Source organism: Podarcis cretensis (assembly GCF_951804945.1).
Source record: "Podarcis cretensis genome assembly, chromosome: 16".
Lineage (NCBI taxonomy): Eukaryota > Metazoa > Chordata > Lepidosauria > Squamata > Lacertidae > Podarcis > Podarcis cretensis.
Genome location: NC_137186.1, coordinates 44,922,311 through 44,941,252, shown reverse-complemented (window position 1 = coordinate 44,941,252; position 18,942 = coordinate 44,922,311). Strand labels below are relative to the sequence as shown.

General features: G+C 43.8%; 1 protein-coding gene across 1 annotated transcript in view; it reads right to left on the bottom strand.

The window, feature by feature from the left end:
• Positions 1 to 5,741: 5,741 nt before the first annotated feature.
• Positions 5,742 to 18,942, bottom strand: part of LOC307204637 (uncharacterized protein) — a 42,414-nt gene continuing 29,213 nt past the window's right edge. Inside the window, exons 9-11 of the mRNA XM_079956239.1 lie at positions 8,050 to 8,185; positions 7,042 to 7,097; positions 5,742 to 5,976 (exon numbers count right to left, since the gene is read on the bottom strand). Coding sequence (XP_079812365.1) covers positions 5,785 to 5,976; positions 7,042 to 7,097; positions 8,050 to 8,185 — 384 coding nt within the window. The 3' untranslated portion in view covers positions 5,742 to 5,784. The remainder of the gene's footprint in view (positions 5,977 to 7,041; positions 7,098 to 8,049; positions 8,186 to 18,942) is intronic.

The window sequence follows — 18,942 nt, the reverse complement described above, 5'->3', positions numbered from 1 at the left end:
CAAGTTGCCTCTGCAAGTATGGAACTCTTTCTCTCTCTAGTTGTGTTACTTTACATTCCACAGCAACAGCTTTTTCCCTGCCTTCCTCCGCTGTCTGCCGTATCAAAGTAGACTCCTGTACCAATTTCTGGATAGTCTCTGTATTAGTATTCACTTTTTGTCCCAAGTTATTTATACTTTCTGTGTTTAAATTTATACTTTCTCTGTTTAAATCAATTTTAGTAGTTGCTGCATCAACTTTCTTATTAAGCTGATCCAAAGAGTCACTTATCTTACTTAGTGCCACCGCTAAAGCGTCTTCTGTTGACATTCCTTTCGATTTGGAATGTACTGACACAGCAGCTGCAGAGGAAGGGGACCTGATGTTGAAGCTCTCCTTGGTTGCTGCCAAGTCTTCCCAGACCTTAATGTTTTTTCAGAAGTTGGTTGATCTATTTTTTCCTTTCCATCTGCCATAACACTTAAAGATTCAAGGTCAGTCCCACAGTCCCACAGTTTTTATCTTACAGTGGAAATTCCCTAGCCCAGCTCTTGTAACAATAGCAGCTTCCTCTAGGGGGAAACAGTTTCCATTTGTATTAATCCGTAATGTCCAAATGTCCAAATACAGTTCAAACAATAAACTTAGTTTCAATTTTTGACTTTTAGTCCTTTTTAACACAGACGGAAACAGTCGCAACGATGTATTTCAATGTATCTCTCTTGTTTAGCTAGCTGTCAACAAACGTTCCAAAGCACGTCAGTAGCAGCCCGTTTCCAGGGTCAGAGCGGTGGTGCTTTTAACTCTCTTCCCACTCTCTCCTGCAGGCAAACTCAGTCCAAATCTCCCCCCCCCTCTTCTCCTGCATCCAAGGGGGGTTTAATATTAATATTTTCTACCGATGAAAGTTTAGCCCTTTACAGATAGGCTTTCCAAGGCTTCAGCTTACAACCTCATTGCTTCAGTCTATTTACAAAAGGGGAAGGCGGACTTCCTGTGTTGAACCTCCCCCCGTTTCGATGCCAAATCAATTTTTTTTTTTAAAAAAAAAGTCCAATTCTCCTACTTCGCTGAACTCACAGGTAGTTACTTTAATGTCCGATTGTCCACAGGAAAAAGTCAGCGCCCTCCGGCAACGGCTATGTGGCTTCGTTCCATGGAAAAAGCAGTTGATTCGGACTTTCGGATTAGCGCCATCGGCAAATGGCGGAATTCCTCTGACTCAGAGGAATCCGCTCCGCAAAAATCGGGTCTTGCCACCGCAGCGAAGGCGGAGACCCTCTAAAAACCCCAGGCGGTGGAAGCCTGGGGACGTGGGATTTGGCGGACACCAGGAGCACCCCCCTACTCACAGGGAAACCCCTTTTCGGGGGCTCCGAAAGTGACGTGGGGAGAGTGGCGCAGTGTTTTGAATCAACCGCTATTTTCGCGGAGTGAAGCCACACAGCCGTTGCCGGAGAGCGCTGACTTTTTCCTGTGGATAATTGGATTTCAAACAACAACCCGTGAGTAAAACGGAAATTGGACTCTTAAAATATTTGCAAATTTGGTATCGATCGGGGAAGGTCCAAACAGGAAGTCCACCTCCCCTTTCTGTAAATAAGCTAAAGCAAAGAACCTGTCAACTAAGGTCATGGAGAGTTTTATGTAAAGGACTTTAATTCTACTGATTGAGACTATTAGAAATTTTTTTTGGAAGCAGGGGAGCCTGCAGGAGAAGAATAAAATTTGAGATTTGATGTGCCACCCCCCTGGACCCGGGAGTGGTCCGTGAGAGCCCATTGATGCTGAATAGATCAATTTGACAGCTGTCAAGCTAGCTGTCAAGATACAAAAGAGGACTTTGTTTCTATTGTCTATATTTGCTACAAGTTTATATATACAATGAAGGTATGACTGTTACAATTTAACTTATGGGACCTTTGGGTCTGTGCTGAAAGGAGTGAAAAGGAATTTAAATTCCTCTAGAGGGAGCTTTGGGATATTGCTTTAAGGAACAGCTGAGAAACTGTTTTTTGACCTTGGATTGTTTAAGAATGGTGCTCGGGAAGGAAACTCAGCTTGAATTGAACAGGACATTCTTTCTCTTGGGAAAGCTGCAAGGTCAGATAAATGTTTTGACTTCGAATGTTATAACTTTGGAGACAAGAGTGGACACTAGTAAAGAGCTTGATAAGATCTCGGCACAGGAAATTTATTCAACTGAACAAACAGGAAATTCTGAAAAGGAAAATCATGTTGCGACTGAAGTGAAGAAAGGGGGAGCCGTCACCCTACAGATGCAAAAGACGAGTTATAATTTGAGGCCTGACATGACGGCAACAAGGAGAAGTAAATTTTCGAAGATGGAAACCTGGCCTGAATTGGAAAATGAAAGATGGAGAGATCTCCTTATGTGGAGACCAGATGACCTTTGGATTACAAAATGACCCAGGTGGAGATTGGAGTTTTCGGGACCTTTGGATTTGAAAGGAGTGTGAAACAGGACTTGGAACATCTTATAGGCCCTATTTTCAGCCATGGAGGTTTGGCAGGAAGGAATGTGGATGCTGCTGGGTTGGAGCTCCCCCGAGAACTGGCTTTTAATATTAAAGACTATCAAAAAGACTGGCAGAGGGGTCATGAAACTGATTTAAGAGCCTCAGACTTAAGATCTCCGGGTTGATGGTTTTTGGGATTGATGGACCTATGCTGGGGACTGAAACCGGGAGGGGAGTTGGTGGAATGGAAATTGGGAATTCAAAGTGCATATAATACAATCTGTTTTTTTGTTTTTTGTTTTTAATGAAAGTTGGAAAATTTGTGGAATGGAATCTTTTTTTACCTTAGGGAAACGTTTTAAGAATAAGTATAGATATATTGGTTTGGATGAGAGTTAAGATTGGAAAGTAAAAGTGGTTTTTTTAAAAAATGGTAAAATTAAGGATTAGAAAGATGGTTGAAAAAGAAAATTATGCGGTTTGGCAGGAATAACGTAAAGATTTAGTAAAAATGAATTAATGAAAGAGAGAATGTAAAATTATAGCATTTTAAACAAATTATTAAGATAAAAACAAAGTTGGAAGGATTTGCTGAATTAACAATTTGAATTAGAATACAAAAATGGGAGGTGTGAGGAGGTCAAGGAAATAAGTTAAGAAAGGTAAATATGTAAAGGTTTGATTTGTTCCTTTTTTATCTTTTGTGTATTTTTCTCCTTTTTCTTTTCTTTTCTTTTTCTTTTTTCTCTTTTACTATTTTTTTGTAACCTGTAAACTTTGAATAAATATTTTTTAAAAAAAAAAAGAAAAAAGAAAAAGCAGTTGATTCGAAGCACCGCGCCGCTCACCCCACGTCGCTCCGGCTCCCCGAAATTGGGTTTCCCCACAGGTAGGGGAGGCGCAAAAGGTGCCCGCCGAATCCCACGTTCACAGGCTTCAGCGCCTGTGATTTTTAATTGGTCTCCGCCTTCGCCGTGGCGGCCAGACCCAAATTCCCAAGAGGCAAATTCCTCCCGATCAGAGGAATTCCGCCATTACAGATGGCACTAACCCGGAAGTCCAAAAGAGTATAGTTTTCTCTGCCATCTGCGGAGTTGTGTTGGGGGAATCCAGATTGGGAGGTGTCAGGGACTCAGTGGGAGCGCAGGGAGGAGAGGAGATGGAGAGCGAGGGGGAGCAATCCGAGGGCAGCGTAGGAGAGGATGACAGCAGCCCAATAGATTCCGTGAGCCTCTCCAGCGAATCGGAAGATTCACAGAAGGGGGCGCCGATGGGCAGGGCAAGGGGGGACCCAAGGGGGACACCCCAGAAGCAAGGGGCCAGCAGGGACTCCCAGAGCAGCAGTTGGAAATCAGGACCAGATTCCCCACCAGAGCGTAGTGGGGGGGAGGAGTCCCAGGTATCAGAGCCCACATATGCACCACCAGCGAGAGAAGATGAGTCAGGGTTGGCCACGCCTCCATCGGAGAGCGAGGGAACGGTCAAGAGGAAAGTTGCAGGCTGGGCGCGCGCGCCAAATTCAAATGTACAGGCGAGCGGCACAGAAGGTAGCCCGGATAGGGAACCAGGTCCTAAAGCCCGCCGGAGGGAGGGGGAAGAATCATCAGGGTCAGCGTCAGAGGAGTCCAGAAAGGATGAAACCCTAGCGGGCAGGAGGGCCCAGAGGAGAAAGGAACTTAGGAAGAGGTGGAGCAAAGCGAGAGTGTTAAACTGGTGTGGAAGGGGCGGAGACTCAGACGGGACTTCGCCGGTCTAGGGTTGAGACGTAGAGCTGCGCGCTGCGGCTTTAAAATGGAAACTGAACCTCAATAAAGACTTTTTTACATAACTACAGCCTAGCGTTGGTCCTCTGTGAGCTGGGACCTGGAGGCAGCTCTGACAGGAGGGTTTGGAATAGGTAGGTTAGTTTTGGGAGGGTGATCATTTTGATCATAGCAAAGTTTTATTAATTGACCTCAGTGTTGTCCATATTGTGTTTCCTTTGCACTGAAATGAACAGGGTGGAATAATGTAATTAAAATACTGCCAAAGCAGACAGCGAGATGAAAAACAGGGTGGTTGATTTTTGGAAGCCGAACTGCAGCAGGATGGAAACAGAGGCGCGAGCCACAGACATGGAAATTGAAGAAGAAGAAGAAGAGTTTGGATTTGATATCCCGCTTTATCACTACCCAAAGGAGTCTCAAAGCGGCTAACATTCTCCTTTCCCTTCCTCCCCCACAACAAAACAAAAAATTCCTTCCAGTAGCACCTTAAAGACCAACTAAGTTAGTTCTAGGTATGAGCTTTCGTGTGCATGCACACTTCTTCAGATACACTGAAACAGAAGTCACCAGACCCTTCTATATAGTGAGAAGGTGGGGAGGGGTATTACTCAGAAGGTGGTGGGAATGGCTGATTGGCAGATAGCTGTGATGAGCCTGTTGACGACTCTTAACGACTGCAATAGGTCTTACAGGAAAAAGCAGGAAAGAGACTGGAAAGAGAAGCTGCTGAATTGCAACTTATTAACAAACCTAAAACCATGGAGAGCCTTGGTCTGAACAAAGACATTGGATTCTTATCTCATTATACATGACAAAGCCATTTTTAAAACAAAATTAAAAAATTCCTTCCAGTAGCACCTTAAAGACCAAGTTAGTTCTAGGTATGAACTTTCGTGTGCATGCACACTTCTTCAGATACCTGCACACGAAAGCTCATACCTAGAACTAACTTAGTTGGTCTTTAAGGTGCTACTGGAAGGAATTTTTTTATTTTGTTTTGACTATGGCAGACCAACACGGCTACCTATCTATAACTAAAAGCCATTTTTCACCTTCTCACCCCTTGCTTTTTCCTGTAAGACCTATTGCAGTCGTTAAGAGTCGTCAACAGGCTCATCACAGCTATCTGCCAATCACCCAATCCCACCACCCTTCTGAGTAATACCCCTCCCCACCTTCTCACTATATAGAAGGGTCTGGTGACTTCTATTTCAGTGTATCTGAAGAAGTGTGCATGCACACGAAAGCTCATACCTAGAACTAACTTAGTTGGTCTTTAAGGTGCTACTGGAAGGAATTTTTTGTTTTGACTATGGCAGACCAACACGGCTACCTATCTGTAACTCCCCCACAACAAACACTCTGCGAGGTGAGTGGGGCTGAGAGACTTCAAAGAAGTGTAACTGGCCCAAGGTCACCCAGCAGCTGCATGTGGAGGAGCGGAGACGCGAACCCGGTTCCCCAGATTACGAGTCTACCGCTCTTAACCACTACACCACACTGGCTCTTCTTACTTCCCAGAAACAAGCTAATTCTAAGTCCGAAGAGAATGTTTGATTTAGAGGAAACCTGCTCCCCCTGCCTCCGTTTTGAGCCTTACGTCCTCCATTTCCATGCCGCATTCCTCAAGGAAGGACCTCAGGAGCTTTCCTGCAGCCTGAGAGACGGCTCTGTCTTCCACTGTCAGGTTGTCAATCGCCTTCAACACGACTTCGTTGATCTGGCTGGGTGTGAGGTGCTCCCCAAAAGCCTGGCACAAAGAAGAAAGAAGAGGGAGTTTTCTTCTGCTCCACACTCTGACCACGTTTCAGTAGTCCAAGGGTGCCTTCACAAACCAAGTGAAAGATATCTCCACTCTGCCTTGAGAGGGTTGAACTAAGTGACCCCCACGTCCCTTCCAACTCTACAATTTGGTGATTCTATTTATGTGTTTATTTAAGTAACTGAAAGATTTTACAACAAACAAAACTAAAAGTCAGGTGACGCCTTGCTATTTTCGATCCACATCTTAAATTGGTTATGACATTTGAACATTAAGAGGTTCAATCTAAAATCAGACTAGAAAATTTTAAAAAAAAATTCCTCCAGGAACAGAGAGGGTGAATAATAGTGGCTATCCGTTATATAACCAATGCCAAACAGACTGGGTGGGAACCTGCCGGCTGTGTGTTTAGTTCTTAATATACAACAAAAACACCCACCACAAGGTTGGCATAGTCCATTGGCTTGGCAGTGCCTTGTGAAAGATGCATTGAATGAGTCAACTTTTCCTATTCTTTTTCCGCCCTGAGGAGCCCAAGGTGGCAATGCATGGTTCTCTCTCCTCCCCGTTTTAGTCTCATGAGGTAGGTTAGACTGAGAGACTGTGACTGACTCGTGAGTGGGGATCTGAACCCTAGGTCTCCCAGCACCTGGTAGAATTTCAGTAAGTAGAATTCTGCATGCAGTTTAGGCTACCGGGCACTTGTCTTTGAGCAATTTATTCTAATACAATGCATTTCTGAATGTTATTTACACTAATAGCTCACGCATGGATTTTTTACACACTGTTTGGCATTGCGAAATTCAAGGACATGTGAATTTCAAATGCGGGTTGTGTTTCAGTTCTCCTGATGTTTCTGAAAGCCTTGATTTGATAGCTTTGGCTTCCAGTGTGAACTGCTCTGAGTCTCTCCCTCATCCCTAGAAGGCGTGGGCTGCCTGAGGGCAGGCTGAAGTTGGTGGGGCAGGGCCCCATTGGCCCGAGTGAGCAAATCTTTGCTAACTGGGAGTGGCTGCGGTCTTAGCAATAAAGAGTACAAAAGGCCACCCCTACCTTGGCCACTTTTGCGATGTTGTAGTGGAAGAGGGAGGGCCCAGGGATGAAGAAGTCTTCTCGGACCCATCTAACCATGTTGCCTTTCTTATTTTTATTCCTCCTCTTCTCCAGTTCCTTACCTAAGCAGGGTCGGGTTTTGGAATATGCATGCAAAAGAACCCAGCATTAGTGCTCCCTGCTCAAAACCTCCAGTTTTCCCGCTGGGACCAACAAAAACAATTATTGGTTTCACCTCAAAAATTATAATTCAGAATTGGAAAAAAGGTTCAGAAGGGGGCAACCAAAAGGACTGGGGTGCTTGTGGAGCAAATGCTGGTTGCAGTATTTGGGGGGCGGTTCCGTTTAGAAAAACGGCGAGGAAGCGGAGACACAATGTATGGCTTGGAGAAAGTGGAGAGAGAAAGCTTTCTCTCTTGCCCTCATAACATGAGAACAACTGGACCTCCAATGAAACTGAAGTTTCAGGATGGTCCTTCTTCTTGCAATGCACAGCTAAACTCTGGAACTCCCTGCCACAGGAGGCACTGATGGCCACGGACCAAGATGGCTTTCAAAGAAGATGAGGCAAATTCATGGAAGAGAAGGCTACCCATGGCTATTAGCCAGGATGGCTATGCTCTGCCTCCATGGTCAGAGGCAGCAAAGTACAGGAGTAGAAAGAGCTTGAATTCTGCTTGCTGGATTCCCACAAGCATCTGATCAACCCCTGTGGAAACAGGATGCTGGACTGGGCTGGGCCACTGGTCAGGTCCAGAAGGCTTTTCTGATGAACATCAGCAGTGAATTCCTCCCCCAAGACTGCCCTCTCATCTCTGGCCAACGGGGTGTTGGCGTTAGGCCAGTGCTAGCACAATTCTGGCCCTCCTGAACTCCCTGATCAACCCCAGCAGCAGCCAGCATGGGCAACACTCAGGGATGATGGGAGTTGGAGCAGCCTCTGGAGGGCTACAGATCTCCCACCCTGCGGCTTACAAGAAACAAGCCATTTCCCAGCATCCCCCTCACCCATTTTGGCTATCATGATGTAATGGAGATGGTACAAGGCCTCCGCTGACTGCAGGCCAATCTCCTTCACGTTGTCTGCGAGGTGAAGGGACAAGAGCGCCACCAGCTGTCCAAGAAGGGGGAAATCCTGGGATACCTAAGAAGTGGAGAGAGAGAGATGCACAGTCAGCCCTCGTCCCACAGAGCCCAGCAAGAGAAAACCGTCTGGCATGCTTTCAGAAGAAGAAGAAGAAGAGTTTGGATTTGATTTATTTATTTTTTAATGGATTTTTATTAAGATTTTAAAGGTTAGAAAAAAAGATAAACAAATATCAATTTAAACAAAAAAAATAAAAAACAGACAATTAAAAAAACAAATCAAACCTTTACATAACTTTCTTTCCTTTACTTATTTCCTTGACTTCCTCACACCTCCCTTTTTTGTATTCTAGTTCAATTAGATATTTCAGCAAATCCTTTCCATCTTTGTTTTTATCCTAAAAATTTATCTTAATATCTCGCTGGAGAGGCTCATGGAATCCCTCGGTCCACTGTCCTCTTCTCCTACGCTCCCCTCGGATTCCTCCCCTTCGCTCTCCATCTCCTCTCTTCCCTGTGCCTCTGCTCCTGAGCCCCTGACACTCCATTATTTGGTAATAATGAAGCCAATCTCGTACTTTGTTTTTTAGTTTTTCAAAACTCTGCAGTTTTAATCTGTCCCCTTCTTGTTCCAAAATTTCCCAATATTTCGGCCAATTGGCCTCCATATTGAGCTTTTTCTGAGCCTTTGCTTCCATTGGTGACAACCACCTTGGAGTTTTGTTTTCAAGCAAATCCTTATATCTTATCCAGACATTAAACAGTGCTTTCCTGACAATATGGTTTTTAAACGCTTTATGTGCTTTGACCTTGTCATACCACAGATATGCATGCCACCCAAATACATTATAAAACCTTCTAGGTCCAAAATGTCTATGTTTTCAAGAAGCAGCCATTCTCTCAGCCAACAAAATGCGGCTGATTCATAATAAAGCTTAAGGTCTGGCAGGGCAAATCCACCTCTTTCTTTAGCATCAGTTAGTATCTTAAATTTCTTGCCCTGCCAGACAAATCTAGAGATATCTTTCTGCCACTTCTTGAAACAATCCATTTTGTCCAAAATTTGCAGTGTTTGAAACAAAAACACCATCCTTGGCAATACATTCATTTTTATCGCAGCAATTCGGCCTAGCAATGATAACTTCAAATTTGTCCATATTTCTAGATCCTTTTTCACTTCCGTCCAACATTTTTCATAATTATCTTTAAATAAATTCACATTCTTAGCAGTCATGTTAACCCCTAAGTATTTCACTTTCTTAACCAATGTTAATCCTGTCTCCTTCTGAAACTTCTCTCTCTCAATCACTGTTAGATTTTTCTCTAAAACCTTAGTTTTCAACTTATTCAACTTAAATCCTGCAACCTGACCAAATTCTTGAATCAATTCCAATACTCTTTTGGTACTAGAATCAATTCCAATACTCTTTTGGCTCCTGTAGTGTCAATACCAAATCATCAGCAAATGCTTTCAATTTGTACTGTTTAGCTCCGACTTGTATACCTTTAACCAATTGGTCCTTTCTAATCATACTAAGCAGAACCTCCAGGACCGATGTAAAAAACAATGGAGAGATTGGGCAACCTTGTTGTGTTCCTTTCTCAATCTTAAACTCCTCTGTGACTACATTGTTTACAATTAATTTAGCTTTAATTTAGCTATCCCCTTCATGGATCACTGCCTTGCCGTGGCGAAGGGGCTTGAAGAACTCAGAGAAGCTATGAACTATGCCGAGCAGGGCACCCAAGATGAACAGGTCATAGTGGAGAGTTTTGACCAAACGTGATCCACCTGGAGGAGGAACCGGCAAGCCACTCCAGTATCCCTGCCAAGAAAACTCCATGGACAAAGACAACAGGCATATAAAAGTTATGACGCTGGAAGATGAGCCCCTCAGGTCAGAAGGCGTCCAACATGCTACTGGGGAAGAGCGGAGGGCAAGTACAAGTAGATCCAGAGCTGATGAAGCGGCTGGGCCAAAGCCGAAAGGACGCTCAGTTGCGGATATGCCTGGAAGCGAAAGGAAAGTCCAATGCTGTAAAGAAAAATATTGCATAGGAACCTGGAATGTAAGAACCATGAACATGGGTAAGTTGGAGGTGGTCAAAAATGAGATGGCAAGAATAAATATTGACATCCTGGGCATCAGTGAACTAAAATGGACGGGAATGGGTGAATTCAGTTCGGATGACCATCATATCTACTACTGTGGGCAAGAAACCCGTAAAAGAAATGGAGTCAACAAAAGAGTGGCAAAAGCTGTACTGGGATGCAATCTCAAAAATGATAGAATGATCTCGATACGAATCCAAGGCAGACCTTTTAACATCACAGTAATCCAAGTTTATGCACCAACTACTGGTGCTGAAGAAACTGAAATTGACCAATTCTATGAAGACTTACAACACCTTATAGAAGTGACACCAAAGAAGGATGTTCTTCTCATTATAGGGGATTGGAATGCTAAAGTAGGGAGTCAAGAGATAAAAGGAACAACTGGCAAGTTTGGCCTTGGAGATCAAAACGAAGCAGGGCAAAGGCTAATAGAGTTCTGTCAAGAGAACAAGCTGGTCATCACAAACACGCTTTTCCAACAACACAAGAGACGACTCTACACATGGACATCACCAGATGGGCAGCATCGAAATCAGATTGATTATATTCTCTGCAGCCAAAGATGGAGAAGCTCTATACAGTCAGCAAAAACAAGACCTGGAGCTGACTGTGGCTCAGATCATCAGCTTCTTATAGCAAAATTCAAGCTTAAACTGAAGAAAGTAGGAAAAACCACTGGGCCGGTAAGATACAATCTAAGTCAAATCCCTTATGAATACACAGTGGAAGTGAGGAACAGGTTTAAGGATTTAGATTTGGTGGACAGAGTGCCTGAAGAACTATGGATGGAGGCTCGTAACATTATACAGGAGGCAGCAACGAAAACCATCCCAATGAAAAGGAAATGCAAGAAAGCAAAGTGGCTGTCCAATGAGGCCTTACAAATAGCGGGGGAGAGAAGGCAAGCAAAATGCAAGGGAGATCGTGAAACATACAGGAAATTGAATGCAGATTTCCAAAGAATAGCAAGGAGAGACAAGAAGACCTTCTTAAACAAGCAATGCAAAGAAATAGAGGAAAGCAATAGAATGGGAAGAACCAGAGATCTGTTCAAGAAAGTTGGAGATATGAAAGGAACATTTCGTACAAAGATTTCCATAATAAAGGACAAAAGTGGAAAGGACCTAACAGAAGCAGAAGACATCAAGAAGAGGTGGCAAGAATACACAGAGGAATTATACCAGAAAGAAACGGATGTCTCATATACCCCAGGTAGTGTGGTTGCTGACCTTGAGCCAGACATCCTGGAGAGTGAAGTCAAATGGGCCTTAGAAAGCACTGCAAATAACAAGGCCAGTGGAAGTGATGGTATTCCAGCTGAACTATTTAAAATTTTAAAAGATGATGCTGTTAAGGTGCTACACTCAATATGCCAGCAAGTTTGGAAAACTCAGCAGTGGCCAGAAGATTGGAGAAGATCAGTCTACATCCCAATCCCAAAGAAGGGCAGTGCCAAAGAATGCTCCAACTATCGCACAATTGCACTAATTTCTCACGCTAGCAAGGTTATGCTTAAAATTCTACAAGGAAGGCTCAAGCAGTATGTGGACCAAGAACTCCCAGAAGTGCAAGCTGGATTTAGAAGAGGCAGAGGAACCAGAGACCAAATTGCAAACATGCGCTGGATTATGGAGAAAGCTAGAGAGTTCCAGAAAGACATTTACTTCTGCTTCATTGACTATGCAAAAGCCTTTGACTGTGTCGACCATGGCAAACTATGGCAAGTTCTTAAAGAAATGGGAGTGCCTGATCACCTCATCTGTCTCCTGAGAAATCTCTATGTGGGACAAGAAGCTACAGTTAGAACTGGATATGGAACAACTGACTGGTTCAAAATTGGGAAAGGAGTACGACAAGGCTGCATTTTGTCTCCCTGCTTATTTAACTTATATGCAGAATTCATCATGCGAAAGGCTGGGCTGGATGAATCCCTAGCCGGAATTAAGATTGCCGGAAGAAATATCAACAACCTCAGATATGCAGATGACACAACCTTGATGGCAGAAAGTGAGGAGGAATTAAAGAACCTTTTATTGAGGGTGAAAGAGGAGAGTGCAAAATATGGTCTGAAGCTCAACATCAAAAAAACGAAGATCATGGCTACTGGTCCCATCACCTCCTGGCAAATAGAAGGGGAAGAAATGGAGGCAGTGAGAGATTTTACTTTCTTGGGCTCCATGATCACTGCAGATGGTGACAGCAGCCACGAAATTAAAAGACGCCTGCTTCTTGGGAGAAGGGCAATGACAGGCCTAGACAGCATCTTGAGAAGTAGAGACATCACCTTGCCAACAAAGGTCCGTATAGTTAAAGCTATGGTTTTCCCAGTAGTGATGTATGGAAGTGAGAGCTGGACCATAAAGAAGGCTGATCGCCGAAGAATTGATGCTTTTGAATTATGGTGCTGGAGGAGACTCTTGAGAGTCCCATGGACTGCAAGAAGATCAAACCTCTCCATTCTGAAGGAAATCAGCCCTGAGTGCTCAATGGAAGGACAGATTGTGAAGCTGAGGCTCCAGTACTTTGGCCACCTCATGAGAAGAGAAGACTCCCTGGAGAAGACCCTGATGTTGGGAAAGATGGAGGGCACAAGGAGAAGGGGGCGACAGAGGACGAGATGGTTGGATAGTGTTTTCGAGGTTACCAGCATGAGTCTGACCAAGCTGCGGGGGGCAGTGGAGGACAGGAGTGCCTGGCGTTCTCTGGTCCATGGGGTCACGAAGAGTCGGACACGACTAAATGACTAAACAACAACAACATACCATTTTCAAAACCTTGACCTACCCCCATTCCCTGTAAATTTTTCTTCATGAAACTCCAAGAAATATTGTCAAAGGCTTTCTCCGCGTCCACAAATATCAAAACTGCTTTGGTGTTAATATTCACTTGTAATTTTTCTAAAATGTTAATTATATTCCTCGTATTGTCAGACAAGTGTCTCCCCGGGAGAAAGCCCGCTTGATCTTTATGGATTTCTTCTACTAGTACCTTTTTTAGTCTTTTAGCCATAATATCAGCAAAAATTTTGTAATCCACATTGAGCAAAGATATGGGGCGGTAGTTCTTAAGCTGTGTCTTCTCAGACTCTGTTTTCGGTATAAGTGTAATATAAGCTTCCTTCCATGACTCTGGTGCCTTTTTCCCTTCCAGTATTTCATTGCAAACTTCCTTTAAAGGCTGTACTAGCCATTCTTTCAAGGATCTATAATATCTTGAAGTGAAACCATCCAGCCCTGGGGATTTGCCCAATTGCATGTTCTGAATGGCTCCTTCTACCTCCTGGTCTGTTATTTTATAATTCAACATTAGCTTATTTTCTTGAGAGATTTTTTGTAATCCATTTATTTTCAAAAATCGATCAATGTCCATTTCTTTCTGAGTCTCCTGTATATATAGATGTTTAAAATACCTCTGAAAGCACTTCCTGATCTCCACTGGATTCTGTATATTCTTTCCCTCCACTTCCAAATTAGTAATAGTATTAAGTTTTTGTCTTTTTTCATTTGCCAAGCCAGCAGTTTCCCACATTTATTTGCCGATTCAAATGTCTTCTGTCTCATCTGTTTGATCTTCCATTCTATTTCCTGATTCATCAATTTCATTTTGCATAAAGTACTACTCCTCTTTTCTTAACTTTGTCTGATGAAATAAATTCATGTCCCAATCTTTTATTGCTCAATATCTTCCTGTGTAGCCTTATCACATGTGTTTCTTGTAGACAAATCAAATCCAGTTGTTCTTTTTTTAATAAATGAAAGACTCTTGCCTTTTTTCCGGGGAGTTGAGTCCATTCACATTCCAGCTTAATACTTGCAGTGCCATGATGTAGTTACTCTGCTTCTCCTCCAACAGCACTTAGTACTTTATCTATTTCTGTCAGTGGTGTTGATTTCCCTCTTTTTGGTGAACTTCTGTCCAAAACTCCTGGCTCTTTTCCAAGTTCTTTCTGCAGATCTTCTCCATGGTTTCCCAAAAACTTATCTTTTTCCTCCACTGATCTTATCTTTATCTTTCTTCCTTTAAAGCTAAAGAATAGGCCTTGGGGAAATTCCCACCTGAAGATGATTTTGTTCCTTCTCAACAGGGCAACCAAATCTCCAAAGTTGGACCTAAGATCCAAAAGATGTTGTCAGGGACCAGACATTGGAGCGTGAAGTGGAGGCTGGGCTCCAAAGTGATGCAGGAGAGGGGACCAGCAGGGGGGAAGGAATTCAACGTAACACCAGTAGAGAAGGGAGGGAGATGGAGGATTCAGAGAGAGGTCTCCAGGACCCTTCATCTGAGACCAGTGGAGAGAGCACGGGCACGCCTCTGCCCACTCCTTCCTTGCGCAGAAGAGTCCCACGCAGGGAGAGTAGGCGGAGACTTGACGTCAAACAGCTCTTATGCTGGAAGAGGTTCAAGAAACGCCCACTGACGGATTCTGCAAGCGACTGAACGACCACGGAGTGAGGGCTTTCAGCCAAAAGCATGGTTAGCCAGGCAATCTAGCCAAAAGTGACGGCAACTTACGCACAAGTAACCTCTTATAACCATTACAGATGTTTCGGTATATCTTTAAAGATTTCCACTCTTGACTGCAGAATTGTCAAAGAATTCTGAAAGTGCAGACCCAAAATTTTATCTCTCTCTTCTTTAGATTGGAGAGTAATCAGACAGTCCCTTATTTTATTCTTGTTTCCTCCTCTTCCAAGTCTGAAGGCCCTCACAATTTTGAATTCTTCTTGTTTCAAATCCAACTTCCAGAACTCTGCAAATTCCTGTGTCAGAAATTCTATCAAACTGCCCTTCTCTAATTCAGGTACAGCTCTAATCGTTAAATTCGTCTGTTTTTCCTTAAGTTCAATCATAGAAAGTGTCAATTTATGGTCCTCAATTTGCCTCTGTAGATCTGGGACTTTCTCTCTTTCCAATTGTGTTATCTTAAATTCCACAGCAGCAGCTTTTTCCTTAGCTTCATCTGCAGTCTGTCGGATCAAAGTAGATTCCTGCAACAATTTCTGAATAGATTCTGTATTAGTGTTCACCTTTTGTCCCAAGCTATTTAAGCTTTCTGTATTTAAGTCAATTTTAGTGGTTGCTGCGTCTACCTTCACTTTTGCCTCATCCACTGTCATCTTTGTCTCTTCAACCGTCTTATTTGTCTCTTCGACCCTCTTATTAAGTTGCTCCAAAGATTCATTAATCTTGGCCAGTGCAATCGCTAAAACATCTTCTGATGACATTCCACTAGGCTTAGATTGTGTTGGTACAGTTGCAGATGGGGTAGGGAGACCAACAGCTGATGGTCTTCACTGCCAAATCTTCCCAGACCTTGTTGTTTTGTCTGGGAATGACGAGTCTACTTTTTCTTTCCCATGTGCCATAACACTTAAACAATAGAAGAGCCAAGGTCAATCCCAGCTACACAGTTTCTCTTTGCAAGTGGAAAATTCCCCTAGTATCAATTTCAGAAACTTCCTCTAGGTGGAAACAGTTGCAATAGTCCAAAATGACACCTTTTAAACTCAAATAAAAAAAATAAACATTTCCAATTTTTTGTTACTTTCCAGTTACTTTCCCTCCTTTTTAAGAGCAGAAGAGGACAACTAACCACAATGTATCTCTCTTGCTGAGCTAGCTGTCAGCAAGTCGTCTATTCACAGTTAATACGCAGTTCAAAGCACAACAGTCTTTGTCTATTGGCAGCCCATTCCCAAGTTTTGAGCAGTGGATTTTAACTTCTTTCCCTCTCTCTTGCAGGTATATATAGTCCAAAACTCCCCCCTCCTTCCCCTGCTTCCTGGGGGGGTTGATACTTTTTGTGTTAGGAAATTAATCCTTTCCAGTCGGATTTCCAAAACTTTAGCTTGTAGTCTCTTTGCTTTGATCTATTTACAAAAGCGGAAGGCGGACTTCCTGTTTAAACCTCCCCGCATCGGTGCCAAATTAAGTCTTTTTCGTCCTTTTATACTTCCAATTTTTCCTATTCACGGGTAGTTGCTTTTGAGGTCGAATTGTCACAGGAAGAAGTCAGCGCTCTCCGGTAACGGCTGTGCGGCTTCGCTCCAAGGAAAAAGCAGTTGATTCACAGCACCGCGCCGCTCACCCCGCTTCGCTCCGGAACTGTAATCGGTATTCCCCGCGAATTGGGGGGCCCCAAAAGGTGCCCGCCGAATCCCACACTCACAGGCTTCTCCCGCCTGTGATTTTTGAAGGGTCTCCACTTCGCCGTAGCGGTACAGACCCGATTTCCTCGAGGCAGATCCCTCCTAGTCAGAAGGATTCCACCATTACCGATGGCGCTAACCCGAAAGTCCCCAAGAGTTTGGATTTGATATCCCGCCTTTCTCTCCCTTTAAGGAGTCTCAAAGCGGCTAACATTCTCCTTTCCCTTCCTCCCCCACAACAAACACTCTGTGAGGTGAGTGGGGCTGAGAGACTTCAAAGAAGTGTGACTGGCCCAAGGTCACCCAGCAGCTGCATGTGGAGGAGCGGAGACGTGAACCCGGTTCCCCAGATTAGGAGACTACCACTCTTAACCACTACACCACACTGGCTCTCAGTCGGCAAAGGTGGCAGAGGGGCACAGGGCAAGAGAGCTGTGCTTAGGTGGCCCTCCCTAGGCTTGCCCCAGGGCTTTTTCCCCAGCCAGAACTCACTGGAACTCAGTTCTGGCTGTTGAATGGTTGAATGTTGAATGGTTGAATGTTGAATGGCTGTGTCAGCATTTGGGTGTAGTATATAAGGAGCAGCACCTAGCTCTCCCATTACCCTGGGGGATTGGTTGGTGGTTGGGTCTGGTTTGTTGTTGATGTATTTAGTGTTTTTGTTTTTGTTATTAAAACCTTGTTTAAGTTATTTTTGAGTCCCTTTTTAATGCATGGTCTCCCCAGCAAGCTCTCTGCAGTGCTACTATACTGCAAATAGCTAACATCTTTGGTTATGGGCCCAGCTGCTGAGTGGATGACTGCATATTTTTGGACTCTGAGAAAGCTTTGAAAACTCCTTCTCCTGCTAGTGTAGTTTCTGTGGGTCTGGAAGAGTTCCAGAATGGTTGACCGGGTTCCAGAAGCTGAGAAGGCTCTGGTGTTCCCACAGCTAACAGATGAGAACTATAGTTTATGGTCTTTTCGGGTGGAGGCGCTTTTGACCTCTAGAGAAGTATGGACCTATGTAACTGATGACCCTCCTGACCCTGTAACTAATGCTTGGTCAAAAGGAGATGCAAAAGCCAGGGCAATAATTAATTTGGCAGTCAGCGACCAGCAAGTAGTCTATATAAGAAATAAGAAAACTGCCAAAGAAATGTGGGACAGTCTTGCAGCAGTGCATATTAGAAAAGAGTCAGTGTCTGCATTGACGTTTTTCAAGCAGCTGTACCAGACCAAGTTGCAGCCTGGTAGTGATTTGGCAGCACACTTGAGACGTCTGGAGGCAATACACTGCGAATTAATTCGAAGGGACATGGAGATACCTTATATTCAGTATGTTTTTATCATTCTTTCTTCCCTTAATGAGGACTTTGATGGTGTAGCTAGCCAAATATCTGCCGTTCCACCAGCACAATTAACCGTGGAAGGGGTAACGGCATGATTAGCGGACTTCCGGGTTAGCGCCATCGGCAATGGCAGCATTCCTCTGACTGAGAGGAACCCGCTCCGTGGAATTCGGGTCGTACCTCCACGGTGAAGGCGGAGACCCTTTAGAAATCCCAGGCGGATGAAGCCTGGGAACGTGGGATTCGGTTGACACCAGGAGCGCCCCCCTACCCACAGGGAAACCCCTTTTTGGGGGGTTCCGAAGTGACGTGGGGTGAGCGGCGCGGTGTTTTGAATCGACTGCTATTTTTACGGAGTGAAGCCGCGTAGCCGTTGCCAGAGAGCGCTGACTTTTTCTTGTGGACAAATGGATTTTAAACAACAACCCGTGAGTAGAACAGAAATTGTAATTCTAAAGTATTTAAAGTTTTTTTTTTTTAAAAAAAAAAATGGTACCGATCAGGGAAGGTCCAAACAGGAAGTCCGCCTCCCCTTTCTGTAAATAAACTGAAGCAAAGAACCAGTTAACTAAGGTCGTGGAGAGTTTTGTGTAAAGGACCTAAATTCCATTGATTGAAACTATCATCAATATCTTTTTTGGAAGCAGGGGAACCTGCAGGAGAAGGTTAAAATCCGTGAAATTGAAGTGCCACATCCCCAGACCCGGGAGTGGTCTGTGTGAGCCCGTTGACAGTGATTTGACAGCTGTCAAGTTAGCTGTTAGGATACAAAAGAAGGACTTTGTTTCTACTGCCTGTTTTTGTTACAACTTTATGTTTAAAAGGAAGAAAGGAACTGTTATAATTCAATGTATGGGACCTTTGGGTCTGTGCTGGAAGGAGTGAAAAAGAATTTGAATCCCTCTAGAGGGAGCTTTGGGTTATTGTCGTAAGGATGCAGCTAAAGATAAAAGCCTTGAGAAACTAGTTTTTGACCTTGGACTATTTAAGTATGGCTGGTAGGAAGGAAATCGAGTGTGAACTGAACAGGACATTTTATCTCTTGGGAAAGCTGCAAGACCAGATAAATGTTATGGCTACTAACGTGGTAATCTTGGAAACAAAAGTAGGTTTTGGCAAAGAAGTGGACAAGAACCAAGCACAGGAACCTCTTTCAACTGAACAAATTGAAAAATTTGAAAAGGAGAATCTTGTTGTGAGCAAAGTGAGGAAAGGGGGA